Raw genomic sequence first — 18,675 nt, forward strand, 5'->3', positions numbered from 1 at the left:
CTTATGTTCCAGAGGCAGAGTAGAACACACACAGGGAGCATAGGGCAGGCAGAGTATGACACACACAAGCAGAGTAGGACAGGCAAAGATTATGACACACACAGGGAGCATAGGGAAGGCAGAACAGAGCAAGAGACAGTTTCCACTGATCAGGACAACTCTAAGATTTGCTACATACAGTGATACAGTGCAGGTGCCCCTCCAGCAATTTGTATGAGTGTGAACAAGTGAACAATGTGGACAGTTTCAGTCTGGGTCTCAGGTGGAACAGTATAGGCCTTTAGGATATAAACAATAGAGGTGTCACAAGTGTGAACAATATAGGGGATTACAGTCTGAATTTTATTAAAAAATGCAGTTAATCTCTGTAGTGATACCTTTTAAAGTTTACATATGGTAAGCAGACACAGCAGGCAGACTTTGATGTGGGGGCCACACAAGTTGGACAGCCCTGCCCTACATAATGACTGGTGTATAAATGGAAGCCATAAAGACCTTCAGATAGCAAATCTTACACCCTGTAACATGCACAATTAATGTAACATCTATTCAGAGGAACACAATCACACCAACAGTTGAGAACAACAGGTGGTATAAGCCTACCGTTCAGGCACACTTCAAATGATTTGCAGAGGTCTTCTTCAAACAAACAACCTAAAACAAAACAAGAAAACAGTGATTATTACTTGAGAATCAGAGGGAAAAATATTATCTGTTGAACATCATAAGAGATACTGTACTTTGTAAATATTTGACTTTGATCAGAACAACCAAAGTCTTTCCACATCACTATAGGAAAGATATCTCCTAAAACAAGATTTATTGAATGTCTAAAGACCTCATTGGCCAAGGGGCCTTGAAAAAATTGACAAAACAATATCTCTAAGCAGTTAAATCTTGGAGTGGGTTCTTCTTATTGAAATGTTGATGGGAATTGCTACCCAGCAGTAAAGATGTGCTCTTCTACAATTAGTACACCACATCCAGATATTATTAAGTAAAATTATCAAGAAGAGAGGTGCTGTATACTTTTATGGCCACCGACATGGTTACCACTGAAGGTATTACAACAAAAGCTTGAGGCATGAAAAATGGCCAGCGCAGAGACACTCTCAACGGGATGATTCAGCGTCTACATAATATCTTGAGCTGCCTGCACCACTATATTGTATTTAACAACCCCTTATATCTTAGTGTAACTATGAAAAAGTTACAAACTTTGTTTAATAAAAGAAATAAACTAAAATAAATCTGCCGAGATGTACTATCCATCATTAGGTATCTTAATATAAATTTTGCATGTGCTGTGCTTCCAGATATGGGGATTATTTTGTAGCGAAGCCATATAATGTGTCGTTTCATTGGACTCTGCAGTCCCATTCGCTGCTTCATGATTTCTTCTTATTTAAGCACAAGATTTATTATTTCAGATTGATCATCATTTTTCCTTTGTGTCATTTTTCTTTGTTATAGAAAAGCAGTTCCCGCGAGGCTTTTTAATCTGTTCCATTGCGGTTTTTATAACTTCCATTCACATGTTTGCTCCAGGTACAAACAACACTGTTCTCTGTTATTAGATCTATACATATGTTTTACTTGTAGCATATTACCTATCCCCCTAAATTAACCCCCTCTTCAAATGCAATTACAGTGCAGTTATAAGGAGTTATGTTGCATCAGGGATAAAAATCATGGGGAATTGCTAAAATGTTTTATTGCATTAGTAAATAAATCCTGTGGGCTTGTTTGTGAACTAATAAATGGGTTGTTGCCCATGCAGTCATTATATGTGTAACCTGTTTTTCAGATCAATAAATGTCTTCCCAGACTAGAACATGGGATTACACTGGATTATATTACCAATAATGGGTTTTTGCTATGTGGAAAAGGAAGCGGCGTCTCCTTTACTGGGCCTAAGTGCCAGGCTCCCAGCACCATCCACCCCATTCTGATATGGAAGTCCAAAAGGGGAGCTCCACCCTCAGCCTCTGATACGCTTATGCTAATGAACCAAACTAGATACATTCCCTTCTGCCCAGAAACAATTTAAACCATATAGGCTCCTACACACACACATTGCTGTCATATATTAAATATATTAAGGTCCCTACAGTTTTGCTTCCAGTTCTCCAAACTGTTAGGAAGTTCACCTATTAATAGAGGTTATTCTGGAGTTCCTGTGCCACCTTCAAGCTGACAGAAATTCCAGGGTTCTCACTGCAGGCTACATCAATAGGTTAAGCAAATTCATGTGGACAGTATCAGATTAGGGTTCGGGGCCATTAGGGCCACCACCCTAAAGGGTCCCACCACACTCACCCCCTTTGCAAACTCCACCCCAAAACCCCATTGCATACCTCCTCAGGATGCCACAGTGGCTATTTCATGTATTATACCCCCAGAACTAATAGCAGGATGGCACAGTGGCAATTTTATGTGTAATGCTTCCCAGTGACAGAAATTTTCTGGGAAAGCAGCAGCAGGTCAGTAAGGAGCTGAGGTGACAGTTAGTGAAAACTTACTGCATGTAGCAGAGGCAGAGTGTTGCAAACTACCTGCACAACTACTTAATCATTCATAATTATCAGGCCTAGTCTTGCCACCTATTAAAATTCTTCTTACCAGCTGACCAGGGGTGAAAAGAGAACTATGACATAAATGGGGGCATGACAAGCAGGCAGGCAGGCAGTGCTATTGTGCATCAGACAACTAAAAAGTAGATTGAGGGGAGACTGGGAAAGGTAAAAGGTAAGATTGGGGCAGGTTTAGGGCCTAGGTGGGGGGGCAGGGGCTAAATTTAAGAATATTGCAAATTTACCAGCAACTACATTGTCGGTAAATTTGTAATACCAGCCCCAGCCTTGGTAGGTGTTTTACTGGCTAGGTAGGTAAAATACTGGCCAGGTGGCAACCGTAATCAGGCCACACCTTCAGGGGTAAAATTAAAAATCTCTGTGCATTTCACTGTGGAACCCACTGCCATCTGTACTTTTGTTCAAATCTTTCTAAAGTTGCATGGCAATGGTTGTCTCGCAGCAGGGCCTTAGCTGGCATCAAGTACAAGGTACAGTTAAAATTTAGAATTTTTTTTATTCAAATTGAGCCTATGGGAGATGGCCTTCCCGTAATATGGAGCTTTCTAGGTAATGGGTTTCCGGATAATGAATCCGTTACCAGTATCTCGCTCCATTCCCCTTTTTTATTGAACCCTTAAGCTGGCCATAGACTCAAACGAGCGGATCTTTCCCCGAAATGCCATTAACGGCATGGCTATATCGGGGGTAATTCGAATGTTCGGCCGTAAGTACGAATTACGATACGCCAAGGGGCTCCGATGGGTCGTTCGGGTAAAAATCAAACCTTCCCGATCGATATCGTGGCCAGATAACGATTGGGAAGACCGGTCGGAAGCCCCCATACATGGGCAGATAAACTGTCAGATTGGACTAAATGACCGATATCAGCAGCTTTATCTGCCCGTGTATGGCCACCTGTACACTCTACTTATAAGAGAAATAAAATGACTGAGATTGAGAAGATGTGTAATAAGGAAATCTAAGCAAAAAGGGTAGTTTTCCTATTTGTACCAATTAAAAATAAGCACCACAGTGTAAAGATCAAACATTACTGGTCTCAAAAAAAGCCAATGCAGAATAAAGAGAAACTATGAAAAGCCAACACACTGATGTATCACAAAATGCCTCTTGCATGTAAAACCAGTCTGACTCCCTATTAAGGGAAAACATAAAATATTCCAAGATATTTATTTGTGCCATTTTGGACCTAACCTGGTGCCGCCAGCGACAGAGAATAGTTGGGTTGGCAATTTGTTTAAATGAAGAAACAGAAATCTATGATCCATTGTCAAGAAGAATCATTCTGCTGCTCATTGAACATTAAAAGTCTTTGGTTCTGTTAATACCCTTTGGTGCCCCCCTGCACAATTACCTTTTAATCCATTAGATGCAAATACCACAGTAACTATGTCCGTAATTGCCATAATTAGTTACGTGTATGGAGAAATTTGCTGAATGTGGGTGTGTAATGGGTTTATAATGGGCTGGAAGAGCTTTCCACAACAGCAATATAAATTGCCATACAGAACACTAATCAAGTGGAATGCATTAATGGAACATGTTAAACAAAAGTATGATTAAACTCCTCGCTCATGCGGTCTGCGGCTAATTAAACAAAATTCACTTTTATTTCCCATAATGCCTTGCTAGTAACCCATCCAAAATCAGGAAATTGCATTATTATCTGCCGTAGCCCAATATAATGACTCCTGCGGTGGTCACTCCCTTCCAGATACTGGAACTGCTAAAGGTGCCTTTACCGTCATGTCATTGATGATACTGTGATCCAACCCATCTGCAGCCTGAAGGCAGATATAATATTATTAAGCCTCACTCTTTGTTGGCAATTAGCTATTTATAAAATGATGTCTGCTGACAGTTAACTGGAAAGTAAATAAAGGCAACAAATGAGGCCTCACATGAGACCACTTGGAACTAGATGTTCTACAAAAGCACTGTGATAGTCCTAACCCTTTCCCAATTGTTGGACACAAAGAGATTGGTGGTTGGTTGGTTGGGCACAAAGAGATTGGTGGTTGGTTGGTCGGTTGGTTGGTTGGGCACAAAGAGATTGGTGGTTTGTTGGTTGGTTGGTTGGGTGGATCCATACAAGAATCAAATTGTGTTTTTACGCAAACTTCTCAGTTTACTCCACAATTTGTGGCCTCAACATTTGTGAAGACATACACAAAGACTTTTTTAGATCAAGACTAGTCTTTGGTCATGACCAACTGGGTTACAATAGAAAGAAAATACTGTGTCAGACATTTAAACATAGTATGTCTGACACAGGGCAAATAAGGTCACTGCAAATCTCACCGAGCTTCAAGCTGGGCTCTCAGGAGTATCTAGGAAAGCCAAAATCTCCAAATCATAACCCAACTTGACCTTCAGTGTGAGCACTAATGCCACTGCTCCAAGCTCCACCTTAAAGTCCAGTTTGGGAATCTCTAGTTTAGAGAGATCGTTTATTGACTGGTTTCGAGAACATACAATTTTTACTAAGGATTAACAACTTTAATTTGAAACCAAAATTATCTTGTTGATTGCATTGGTTAGCAGTCCCCTTTACTGCAACTGGTCTATGTTTAAGGCATAGACTATTGATATCTAGGCATTAATTACTATTAGAATCTCCCACTAGGTCGACACTTCTAATATTGAGGAAGTGCATGATCTGCAGGGTATTTCCTTTTCATTCTATGGTGAAAGGTAAAAATGTAAAGGGCATGGAATAAGCACAGGGTTGGACTGGGCCAGTCAGACCAGGCCAGAAAAAATAACAAAAATTAAGCCAATGTGGGCACTACCACAGAAAATAAGATATTAATAGTATATGCAAACAAAATGTTACATGGGAAGGAGGATATACTTACAGTTCACCCCAGTCCACACATCCATGAAAAAAACAATAATTTATAAGGTCATAATGAGTGGAGTCCTAACGTGTTTCGTGCCTGTTGGGGCACTTACTCATAGGCTAGAAAAAAGCTTGTAAGCCTCAGTCTTAATGGGCCCTCCACCATCGATCCTGCTGCTCTCCCTCCCCCTGATTGCGGCAAAAGAGAAAAGTGTGCGGGGGGGGGAAGGGATTGGTGGTTGGTGAGCACTCACATGGCCCCAGAGGTGGTGTGGGGTCCTGGGGTTGCAGCCCCTGTGGGCCTCGCACAACCCAGTCTGACCCTGAATAAGCACCTCTCAAAAAATAAGCCAAAAAACAAGTCCACCGGTTTGATATATGGCTACAGCAGGACCATCCATGCACCACAAGAAAAATTTAATTTGACCCTAAATGCAAATTTTGGAAGCACAAAAATTTTTAGCAAATGTGCAAACACAATATTGCTATATAAATACAGACAGGCATTCTCCATGATCCACATGCCACTGTGCCGATTTGCATAGGGTTATAAAATACAAATAGTTTCCACTGACTGTTATAGACCCAATTAAAGCCAGGGACAGGGAGAAAAACCTGGATTTCACCTTTTCACATCATTTCAGGCTTCATTATACAGACTCCTCGGTGCCAATAATGTGAAAAAGGAAACAGAATGTGTGGTTTTCCTTCTGTTAAAATTGTTAAACTTTTTTAGGAAATGTAAAAAAATGCGGGTGTCCATTAATTCAAGATAATATTCTCAATACACTGCTGCTGTCTAATTACACTTGTAAATGCACGTTCTCCCATGATACTGTACTCTCGCTTCTGGATTTATGCAAAGTCTCACCCACAGAAAATATGTATATTTGTTGGCACGTTTATATGAAGCAACAAAACCAGAATTCTATTTTGTCACCGAGGTCAGGTTTCTTGTACAGAATACTAAGAAAATGTAGGGATGTGAAAATTTAGGCACCCTCGCATATTATTGAGAGGCATATTCCTAGTAATATGGATGCCTAAGTGGGTCCTTATGGGGACCTTGTGCTTATGTAACCCCTGTAGTTCTCACAGTGTACACTAGATGGCACTGTGTCATAGTATAAAGGTCTTGGGAACCATTGGGAACCATTGGGAACCATTGGGAACCATTACTTTAGCCCAACCAAGCAGGCTGGAAGGGAATGGGTAGTGGATCCTAGGAGCAGTGGCCCTAGTAAAGTGACAGCATACTCTTTTATAGATCACTCTAGGGGGCAAATTCACTAAGATGCGAAGCGCCGAACGCTAGCGTTAATTCACTAACGAACGCTGGCGTAGTTTCGCTAGTGTTACTTCACAACCTTACGCCAGGCGAAGTTTCGCTAGCGACGAAACTACGCAAATTCACTAACTTGCGCAGTGTACTGAACGCTACCTTTTACGCTAGACTTCCTTCGCCACCTCAGACCTGGCGAATCGCAATAGAGTAGATAGGGATTGTTTAAAAAAAAGTCAATTTTTTTTCTAAGTCCCAAAAAAACGCTGGCGTGTTTTCTACATGATGGGTGATAGGCTGAAAAAGATCGAAAAATTTTTGGGGCTCCCCTTCCTCCCCCCTACATTTCCTGACTCATGGCAACTTACCTAGACAGTGGGCACATGTGTAGGGCAAAATAAAATTTTTATTTGCAGATTTGAAGGTTTTCTAGGCATTTGTAGTGCAGATACGTATTCCTCCATTGAAATTTGAATTTCGCGCCGTATGCAAATTAGCCTTCGCTAGCGTAACTTCGCTTTATATAGCGAATCAACGCTAGCGCAACTTCGCAACCTTACGCTACCCCTGTGCGCAACTTCGGATTTTAGTGAATTTGCGGAGCCCTGGCGAAACTACGCCTGGCGAAGTGCGGCGAAGTGCGGCGAAGTTGCGCCTGGCGCAACTTCGCATCTTAGTGAATTTGCCCCTAGGAGTGATAGAGAGGTTATATAGTTGAGCAGCTCAAGGCTCCGACGAGGATATTAGAGGGATTAAGATCCCAAGGTATTACTGACCCAGAGTAGGGACAAAGTGTTGAGACTAGGGATGATAGGAATTCCCCTAGATGACACTTAAAGAGATCCTGAAAACTGAGCAATACCTCTCACAGCCCTCTGCTGATGTGTCCCGGGCTTGCAGGGATTCAGCCTATACTGGTACTGTGAGTATATGCTACACAGTTACAGTTACACTACACCCTGCCTCCACCCCACTGCGAGGGCTTACCCCCATGTAAAGAGAGTCTCATTTGTGGTTCCACACCACGTGGAAAGTAGCTAGAATTGACCACCGTACTGTCAATTTACTATAGCGCTACAAAAGCATCGTCGTGTAGGAACATTCTTGTCTGATTCATACAGATCTCTGTTCTAATAATGTACAAGCGGATGATGGGCGAATACATTCGGCAGGCGTGAAATCACAGTGTCAAAAAAAAATTGAAGTGCATCGCAAAAGTTGATCGCATCAAGACCGTTGCACATCAACACTATTCGGACGCCCATTGACTTTAACGCAGGTGTCTAAATTTATGCGAATTGACACGGGAGACAAAATCCGGGTTTCGCAAACTTTCACTGTTCCTTGAATTTTGTGCGGAATTCGCAATTTTTCGGTGAAACATAATCATAGGCTCTATGATTAAGGGGCACATTTACTAAGCTCGAGTGGAGGAATACGAAAAAAAAATACTTCGAATTTCGAATGTTTTTTATGGCTACTTCGACTTTCGACTTTGAATCGAACGATTCAAACTAAAAATCGTTCGACTATTCGACCATTCGATAGTCAAAGTACTGTCTCTTTAAAAAAAAAGTTCGACCACCTACTTCGAAGGTCCCCATAGGCTTTCTAGGCAATTTGGGATCGAAGGAAAATCGTTTGATCGATGGATTAAAATCCTTTGAATTTCGCTAAATCCTTCGACTTCGATATTCGAAGTCAAAGGATTTAACTTCGAGGGTCGAATATCGAGGGTTAATTAACCCACGATATTCGACCAATAGTAAATGTGCCCCTTAGTGTTGTGAGAACACAAAACGCGTAAGGCTGTAATCCACACTTGTACTTCAATAAAGAACTTTTATTTACTACTACTGCCTGAAGGATTGCTGTTTTCAGTGCCTTCCCTACAAACAATACAGAAAATGTTATTACTCTACTACATTTTTGTATTTATACCTGCATAACAACATCACTTTTCCATCAGAGTATCTGAATAATGAATCAGGGCAGGCAACATTTCAGCTCCCTCTCAAACATATAAACAAACAGAAAGAAGTCTTTTTGCACCCAGTAAATAATGACTCCATTGTTGTCAATTTATAGGGGATACATAGAATTTAATTTGGAATTCTGAACAGGATTTTATTTTTCTTTAAGAAGGACCCTCTACACCCTGAGGGGGGGGCAGTCCATAGATATATTTCTATTTGTTTAAATATCTCCCATTCAGTGGCTTTGCTATTCAGATGCCTCTACAGAGACGAGGGGAATAATTCCAAATTATTCAACTGAATATGGAGCGTTGGCTTCATTGTTAAATTGATGGATGTGTACGAGGCCTGGTGACTTGGTGCTTAAAGGCGGCGTAATATCGATGCACGATGTGAGACATAAGTATCTTGTAACGCCGAGAGGAATCATTTTGCCGAGGCATATCTGAGCCCTTGAGTCTAACATCATCTGACACACCAAATAGGCAAAAAAGAATATTCGGCTTTAGAGGCTGCCCGTCGCTATGGTAACAGGAAGAAACCTTTGGACCCCCCTTTCAAATTCTATCATTTTACAGTCCGGGGAAAGACAAGCTTGATAAATGAGTTTGCACTTTGAGGAGACACGTCGTGTAAGAGCAACCGCGGCTGAGGCTTCCCTGCAATCTCGTTAATGCTGTTTATACCAAGTCCTCAGATATTCATTTCTTTGAAGGATTCATATTTTGAAGGATGAAAAGGCGGGGTTTCCAGAATATGTAGTGATGGAGTTGCATAGACGGTGATTGGGCAGGGATGGGGGTGTGAATGGGGTATAAACAGGGGTGTAAAGGGGAATGACCAAAATACACAAAATAAAAGAGCCTGCCAAGCCGATATCTCAGCACTGTTACACCTTGCACCCCCTAAGTTTTGTTATTTAATTATCAGGACACACCAGGCCCCCACTCCATCCTCCTGGCCATGTTCCTTTTTGTACATTACTGCCTTTTTATTAGGGATGCACCCAGGGGTGCTTCGCCAATGAGGCCTCAGACGGCAGCGCCCCACTCGGTACCATGGGCAGCAAAAATGCTGCTCCTGGTACTTTAAGAGGGAATTTCTGGGGGGGGGGGGCGGCAGCCAGGATCGCCCCTGGATGCACCGAATCCACTGTTTTGGATTCGGCCGAACCCCCGAATCCTTCGTGAAAGATTCGGCCGAATACCAAACCGAATCCGAACCCTAATTTGCATATGCAAATTAGGCGTGGGAAGGGGAAAACATATTTTACTCCTTGTTTTGTGACAAAAAGGTCACGCAATTTCCCTCCCTGCCCCTAATTTGCATATGGAAATTGCATTCAGTTTGGCCAGGCAGAAGGATTTGGCCGAATTCGAATCCTGCTGAAAAAAGCCAAATCCTGGCCGAATCCTGAACCGAATCCTGGATTTCGGTGCATCCCTACTTTTTATGCCAAAGTCCCTGACAGTTTTTAATAAACTCCCCCCCATCCCCCGTTGGGGACAGTCCCATGAAAATAAGGTCAGCTAGGGTTTGACCGACCAAGCTGGTCAATCACCAACGAGAACTAGGGACAGTATTACCAATATACCAGCAACATAGCTGCCCATCTTTTCTTACCATCCCTAAAGAGTTTAAAGGAGAAGAAAGCTTAACTAAAGAAGTAGCTAGAAATGTTGTACATTATGTTTTGTGCATCTGTACCAGTCCAAGGCAACCACCGCCCTTTAGCAGTAAAGATCTGTGTCTCCAAAGATGCCCCAGTAGCTCCCCATCTTATTTTCTGCTGATTCACTGCACATGCTCTGTGCTGCTGTCACTTACTGAGCTTAGGGACCCACTCACAATATACAGTACACATAGAATAGAAATGTCACAATATAAGGCTGATTAGTAATTAATACAGATAATTACTACATGGCAGCACAGAAACCAGTGCAATTAGCATCAGAATTTAATAATCAGCAAACCTGTAGCATCAGCTTATATTACTGGGGAAGCTCATTTTCTGCTGGATAATTAGTGACGACCCCTAAGGTGACTTTTTTTGTTGTGGCGACTTTTTTGTAACAAAATATATTAGAGTCTACGGGTGACTTTTTTCTCACAGCAAATTCTTCAAATTTTTATTGCATTTATTTTCTGTGAATTTTTGGTGGAATTTTTTCAAATCCATTTGTGGCGAAAAACATTCGCTCATCACTAGAAATGACGTTAGAAATATTTGACGTAGCTGTAAACGTGCAGTAATTTTGGCAAAACAAAATGCAACTAGGCCAGAGGCAGTGCAATCATGGAGATTGCGCTCAAAATTGCATATAAATGGGCCCTCAAGCGCCCTCTAAGGTGTGGTAGTTCCCCAGGTGACCCCTACCATGATGTCGGGACTCTAGTAAAAATCGGAGAGTATTCTCTTGTGGCAAATTGTGAGGATTCCAGTACACTGGGGGCCAATTCCTATTATGTGACTATTACCCATTGAGAACTTGGTGTGTGAAATGATGTTTATCCCATGGATACCCTTAATCCAATACATGTGCGAGTTGCGGAGTCTCATATAGCATTGCTCAGCCTCAGCTGGACATATAGGGGCAAATTGACTAACCTTAGCGAGAATTTGCCAGTGTAACTTCGCTAAGCAAAGGAGAAAGACTCTAACTCTACTTCGCACTCTAACGCCAGTAAAAGTTTTGCTCTGGTGAACGAGCGTTACTTCGCAAATTCACTAAGATGTGGATTTTACTGAACGTTACCTGTTCCGCCAGACTTGCCTTCGACAGTTCAGACCAGGCGAAGTGCAATGGACTGTATAGGGCTTCTTCAATTTTTAGTTGAAAGTCCCAAAAAACGCTTGCGTCTATTTTTTTCAGGGTGATAGGCTGCAAAAGTCCATAAAAATTTTTGGTAAACCCGGGCTCCCCCCTACATTTCCTAACATATGGCACATAAACTATACACTGGGCTCATGTGTAGGGAAATATAACAACTTTATTTTATTTTATTAAGGTTCCCTGTAATGTATTTGCTGCAACATATACGTCCATTCAACTTTAACTTCCCGCCATATGCAAATTAGCCAACGCTAGCGCAACTTCGCCAGAGTTCGGCGCCCTGGATGCAACTTCGAATTTTAGTGAATTAGCGTGAGCGAAGCCGTCGCTGGCGAATTTACGTAGGTTAGTGAATTTGCCCCATAGTCCCAAGTATCTATAGCACAAACCATAAGTAGATATAGATCAGAAATAGGGTCTCCCGGTGAAATGGACAGACAGAGAAAGATGACGCTGCAGCGAGAAAATTTACTGTCTCTTCCCCACAAGCTTTATGAGCAGCGCAGCAATATTTCCTGCAATATTTCCTGCAATTTCCCAAGATTCCAATTACTTTGCAAACCCACAGAACAATAATATACAAATAAATATATATCTATTGAGGGAAAGTCTAATAAAATATATATATATATCAGTGCCCCCAAGTCTGACATTATTCACTGCAAGAGAATGGGCTGTTATTTTATTTTCATTAATTTGTATTCCTGCAGCCAAAGTCTCTGCACCTCCTGCTGGGGATTTGGCTTCTTCAAAAACTTTACATATAAACTTTTTTTTTTTATGTATTATTTTCTGAATGTAAAAAATTGTATTCAGCTGCTGTGGAACCAATAATTCCTGGGGTCAGATGTACCGATGTATCACAGGGCTATTTGTCCTTGGGCAAAATACAAGAAAAAAATCAGCAAAATTTTACCCACCATGCAACGCTCTTTGTCATAAATTAAATGAGGATATTGAAAACCTTCCTCTACTTCTGGCTGCTGTCAGTCTTGGTGCAAATCCATACCTCCCAACATTTTGAAAATAAAAAGAGGGACGAAAAAGTTGTAGTGCATAGTGGGCCATTTTTTGTGGCCACACCCCACCATGTTCATTTTACAAAATTTGGTACGTTATGAAAGTTTGAACATATTTCTGTTTTTTTGGGTTTTTTTTCAATCTTAACAGTTTTGCTAATGAAGGTGAATTGCCCTTTAAGCTGTGAGTTTAACTTCTGCCAAGAGACCTGTTATCTTATATTGTTACAATTACTTATTTGCTTATCTCCAAATTTTTACAAAAGTATCTTATCTGCTGCTGAGGCTGTTCTTTGCTCTCTGCCAAAACCCAATTAAGATAGAAACTTTGTTTCTTTTTTTGGCTGTTCAGTGCAGAGAAAACGGGACTTTCCAGTACAAATGAGTGTGTGTAATTGGCTGCTATGGGTTGCTAGAGTAGTCCCGTTCATTACATTACCCCCATAATCAGGGCTGTATTTACCATATAGGTGCCCAAGCTCGTGACCAGGGTGGCAGCTTTATAGGGTGCCTATAGGGTAAATAAAATGAAGGAAAAACAATCCTATTAGCCCACTGGATGATACTTATGGCTAAATCATACCAGTCTCATCTGTGATTGGCACATGTTGGGTCAGTTACTAAGGGGAGGGGACAGGCTGAGTTCCGGTGTCTAGGGCAGCACTGGACCTTCCCATAAGCATCAAAACAGGAGCTTGTGGCATTGCTTAGTAATGTGCTGGCCGGGCCGATACCTACGGGTTTATGTGGGTGGGTACAGGCTGACCTTGCTGCTCCATTATGTGGGCGGGGGGCCCTGCTGCACGTCCTGCGCCAGGGCCCGCCCCCCCCTCTATTTGCGTTACTGGTGAGGCCCCTACATCTCCTGAGCCCCCCTGTAGCCACAGGGTCTGCTTCCTCTGTAGTTACTAGGGATGCACCGAATCTACTATTTTGGATTCGGGCCGAACCCAGGAATCGTTCGCGAAAGATTCGGCCAAATACCGAACCGAATACGGATCCTAATTTGCGTACGCAAATTAGGGGTGGGGAAAAAAATTTTTACTTCCTTGTTTTGTGACAAAAAGTCACGAGATTTCCCTCCCGCCCCTAATTTGCATATGCAAATTAGGATTCGGTTCGGCTGGGCAGAAGGATTCGTCCGAATCCAAATTCTGCTGAAAAAGGACTATGCATCCATAGTAGTTACACCCCTGATCCCCCTTTATAAACTGTCGTTTTCCTATTAAGGGGCCCCTAGGATGCTGGGGTTCAAAGGCAAGTACACTAAATATGACCCAGGTGATATCAGCAAAGGCCAAAGTTTCTCTCATTCCAAAACCTCACAGTGATGCTTCAAGTCATAGTCAAGACTTTATAACCTTCTTGTTGGTGCAATTGTGCATGGTGGAACTGACAGCTATGGGGTTGTGCATCAGGGAGGGAGCTGGGTTGCGAGTAGGACTTGTAGATGCAGGTGCGGGTGCAGGTTGTGAGTCAGAGGATCAGGTAGTGGCTCTCAATATAAGTTATCTTTGTTCGTTTTTTTTCATCGCCAACGTCTTCTGATGTGATGGGTAGCAAATTGGGTTGCAGATGAGGCATTTGCGGGTATTAGGTTCAATAGGTAAAACTTTGGTTGTGTCTCCAGGTTGGGTCAGGAGTACGGGTTTCCTAAATTGGACCCACTCAGGACTTTAGTGTGGACCATATGGCTCCTTCCATGGCAGATACACAGTGGGGTCATACAGAGCCCCATAGCTGTCACTTTCTTTCTTTTCTTTCTTCTTATAAGTGTAACAAATAAAAAAGCGCAAAGATAAAATAATACATTCACATAATGAAGGTATAGCGGAGAGCAGAGACAGCCTGGAAGGATGAATAGCTGCTCATGTCTATGTAAGATACAAAGCTGACAAATGATACAAATCAATGAGAGGAAATAGAATGACAAGAAAGAGAAATGTCACAGGTGGAGGCTTTGCTCTGACAGAAGGGAACTAAATAATTCCATAAATAGTTGTGGATATCCAGAATGGCCTCCCAGCAGGGGTGTTAATGGCAGGTGCAGGGAGGTTTATATTGATTCTGATTATTATATACTCTTCTATATTATCCCTTTTGTACTGCAAAGGTTCTTTCTTCCCTCTGCATTCCCTATGTAGTATTTTATAAGCAGATAAAAAAAAAGGATTCTAAGTGTCATTATTCCATTGTCAGCTGAGAATGCTTTTCCAATGAGAAATACAACTGAGCAATGGCTGGAAATTATTGGTATAAATGTATCTTTAATACTCCGTGGTGGGAGACACTGGCTGCCCACCTGTCATACAACCTGCTACCACTAGATGTCACCAGCTCCATGTAAAATCATTGCTAATAAGTCTGTTCTGTCAGTGGCTGATAAATGGAATGTTATTTGGGTTAAATGCCTTTAATATTGATTTATTAGGGAACCAGGTTATAATACCATGATGACATCAAAAAAGGTTATGGGAGCTCTCCGGGAGGTATAAAAAACATGTTGAAAGGCCATTTACGGTCCACAGGCTGTCAGCTGGAAAGTCCTGTATTAACCAATAGTACAAGTAATGGGACCTGTTATCAGGAATGCTCAGGACCTGGAGATTGCTGGATAAGGATTCTTTCCATAATTTGGGTCTCCATACTTTAGATCTTCTTTAAACCAATAGAATTGTTTTGCCTCCAATAAGGATTAATTATATCTTCGTTGGGCTCAAGAACAAGCTACTGTCTTATTATTACAGAGAAAAAGGAAATCATTTTTAAAAAATGTGGAATATTTGGATAAAATTGAGTCTATGGGAGACATCCTTTCCATAATTTGGAGCTTTCTGGATAACGGTTTCCAGATAACAAGGTATCAGTGAACCTTAAAGGGGTTGTTCACCTTTGAGTTAACTGTTCTGAGACAATTTGCAATTGGTTTTATTTTTTTAATATTTGTGATTTTTGAGTTATTTAGCTTTTTATTCAGTAGCTCTCCAGTTTGCCATTTTGGCAATCTGGTTGCTAGGGTCTAAATTACCCTAGCAACCATGCATTTATTTTTTACTGTTTTTCCAAAATCTAAGTTTAAAGTTGAATGTCCCTGTCTCTGGTGTTTGAGTCTGGCAGCTCAGTAATTCAGGTGCAGATTCTGAACTGTTACAATTTTGCAACAATTAGTTGATCCATTTCTCAGCAGCATCTCTGGAGTATTAGCAACAATTGTATCAAGTCTAACAGCTGCCTGTAATGAAACCCAGAGATTCTGCTCAGCAGGGAAAAAGATAAGAAATGTATCAACTAAATGTATCAATTTAGAACAGTTTACAGGGTCGGCGACCCCCCCCCCTCCCAGAGCTGCTTCAGAAGGTGAAAAATGACACTTTACACTTCAATATTAGAAAAACGGTGACACATAGAAAATAGTAATTGGAAAAAGTCGTTATTTATGGTGATCTATCTGAAAACAACTAGCTGTTTGAAGGCAAACTACCCCTTTAAAGATGAACCACCGAATTAATGAATCAGTCTATGGAGTGGAATGCAGAGTAGCTTCTCACGGTTCTGAACAATCGCTCCTCTCTTATTTGTACATTCTCATTCGTATGCATATACAAGATGCTCAGTAGAAGTGGGAAATGAATTCTGAATTGTTGAGGCGAGAGGCGAGGGAGCTTTTGGAAAGAAGAGTGACTGACAGGTTTGTGTCTATGAAACACGGGAGTTTGAGGAACATTTGAGCACAGTCACATCTCTAGTGCAACTTTCAGGCTTGAGTCCACATTGGGCAGCTGACCAGTCGATAGAGTTGGCATTCCAAGAGGCACTGGCACAGAAAAGCTCAAGGAAAACTGAGCTACTGCTTAAAAATGGGTCATTTTGTTCCTAAATTCCAGATCCCAAAGGATAACATAGAGAATGTGAAACAAGCAACTGTAGCTGCCGTCTGTCTGGATATTATTTCCCTAAATTCAGAAGTAGCACAATGTGGGACCATGACTCACCCTGAGATACCTGCTGTCTCTCTCTATCTCTCTCTCACACACACACACTGCTGTCTTCTCCATCTAATGTGTCAAACCAGAAGTGCCGGGAATGGGTGCTGTGTTATTTCTCACTGCCAATTAGTGCACAGAACCCAATGTTCATGAACTATGCACCATTCAAAGAGTTGCCCACTGAGCAATATTATCTATCTATCTATTATCTATCTGTACATTATCTATCTATCTATCTATTATTTATCTATCTATCTATCATCTATCTATCTATTATCTATCTGTCTATCTTTCTATCTATCATCTATCTCTTATCTATCTATCTATCTATCTATCTATCTATCTGTCTGTCTATTATCCATCTATCTGTCTGTCTGTATATCTCTTATCTATCTATATATCAATCTATCTATCTATCTGTCTATCTTTCTATCTATCTATCTATCTATCTATCTATCTATAATCAATCTATCTATCTATCTATCTATCTATCTATCTATCTATCTATCTATTATTTATCTATCTATCAATCTATCTTTCTATCTATTATCTATCTATATTTTATCTATCTATGTATTCTCTATCTATCATCTATTTGTACATTATCTATCTATTATCTATCTCTTATCTATCTATCTATCTATCTTTCTATCTACTGTATGTATTATCTATCTATCAGTATCTATGTATTTGTCTGTCTGTCTGTCTGCCTGTCTATATCTATATTATAGCAGCAATTTACTTAGACCCAGGACAGAAGTGCAATAGCACAAAGGAGTGCAATAGTGTACTGTTAATAATCATTCAAAGCAGGGCCGGGCCGCACAGGCGCCCTAGGCAAGCCGGGCTGACACGACGCTGGCCCAGCGCGAGTGCGCGTGCGCGAATTGGCCCGACCGTTTCTGCCCTTTTCTTCTTTCTGCGCTACTGTGCTTGTGTGCGAACTTGTGTTCGCGCCAATTTGCACATGCGCAGAAAAAGAAAAGGGCAGAGAGCGGACCGCATGTGAGCGCCAATTCGTGCATGCACAGGAGCTCAAAAAGAAAGAAAAGGGCAGAGAGAGTTGTGCAGAGATGGGAACAGACTGGGGGTAGGCGACAGAGGAGGTACGTGACTGGCGCCCGCCCAGCTTTGCGCCCTATGCACGTGCCTACTCTGCCTACCCCTTGGCCCGGCCCTGATTCAAAGACTACTTCTGTCCAGTTATGTAATCCAGTGTGAGGTGCAGGGGGACTGAGTAGGTGGTAAGTATGAAATCAGGTATGAGGTGCATTGTCAGTCATAAGCATTAAGGACATGACCCTGCTGCTGGGGGCCCTGCCTCTTATGAATACAAGGACACCAAATGCAGACAGCACTGTATTCAGCGGGGGTACACAGGTCTCTGAGTTCTGTTTTGCATTGCAGAAAGCTGCAGCAATTATTTTATGTGCAGTGGAGGGAGCAAAATGCAAAAAAAAACATAGCAGGTTGTTCCAGTTCTTTGCACTTTACCCCCTGCCCTGCACATAATAAATGACTCCTAACCCGGTCAAATCTCTAAAATGCATCTGATGTATACGAGGAATGAAATGTAATGTGAGTCTTTACAGCAGCCTATTGTTTAGCTGTCATTTCTACATTCGCAAATAAGAAGAGAGCAGATGGTGCCATGTGTGTTGAATATGAGGTGCACATTTACATAACTGACACAGCATCGAGTTCTTCTCAGCAGCCAACAGGAAGAATTTCTATCCTTCAGTAGGGTGTCTTAGCATTCTGCCCAACTAGTACCGCTAAATGCTTGGCACAACCCACACTGCTACTGTAACCCCAAGGCTATATATACCCCACAAAGGGAACATTGGATGATTGATCCATCATAAAGTCATCATATACTCAGGGACGTCATCATGAAATGATGTCACAATCAAAGCCAGGAAATGATAAGCAGAACATTTGATCAGGAATGGATAAGAAAGTATTCAGGTCTGAGATGGGTTGTAAGTCCATCATTCTACACAGGCAATTATTATCTAGAAATAGAAACCATCCAAGACACCCACCACTCTTGCCAGGAGAAGGCATCCCTGATCAGACTCCATGATGCTCCATGATGCTCCATGATGTACCAAAATGTGTATCCAGAGTTATAAAGGTCAC

General features: G+C 41.6%; 1 protein-coding gene across 1 annotated transcript in view; it reads right to left on the reverse strand.

Moving 5' to 3' along the window:
- Positions 1–18,675, reverse strand: part of LOC108718467 (receptor-type tyrosine-protein phosphatase N2-like) — a 606,363-nt gene that overhangs the window by 539,333 nt on the left and 48,355 nt on the right. The window contains exon 2 of the mRNA XM_041565802.1: positions 604–654. Within this exon, the coding sequence (XP_041421736.1) occupies positions 604–654 (51 nt within the window). The remainder of the gene's footprint in view (positions 1–603; positions 655–18,675) is intronic.

The sequence above is a fragment of the Xenopus laevis genome, chromosome 6L, assembly GCF_017654675.1.
Source record: "Xenopus laevis strain J_2021 chromosome 6L, Xenopus_laevis_v10.1, whole genome shotgun sequence".
Lineage (NCBI taxonomy): Eukaryota > Metazoa > Chordata > Amphibia > Anura > Pipidae > Xenopus > Xenopus laevis.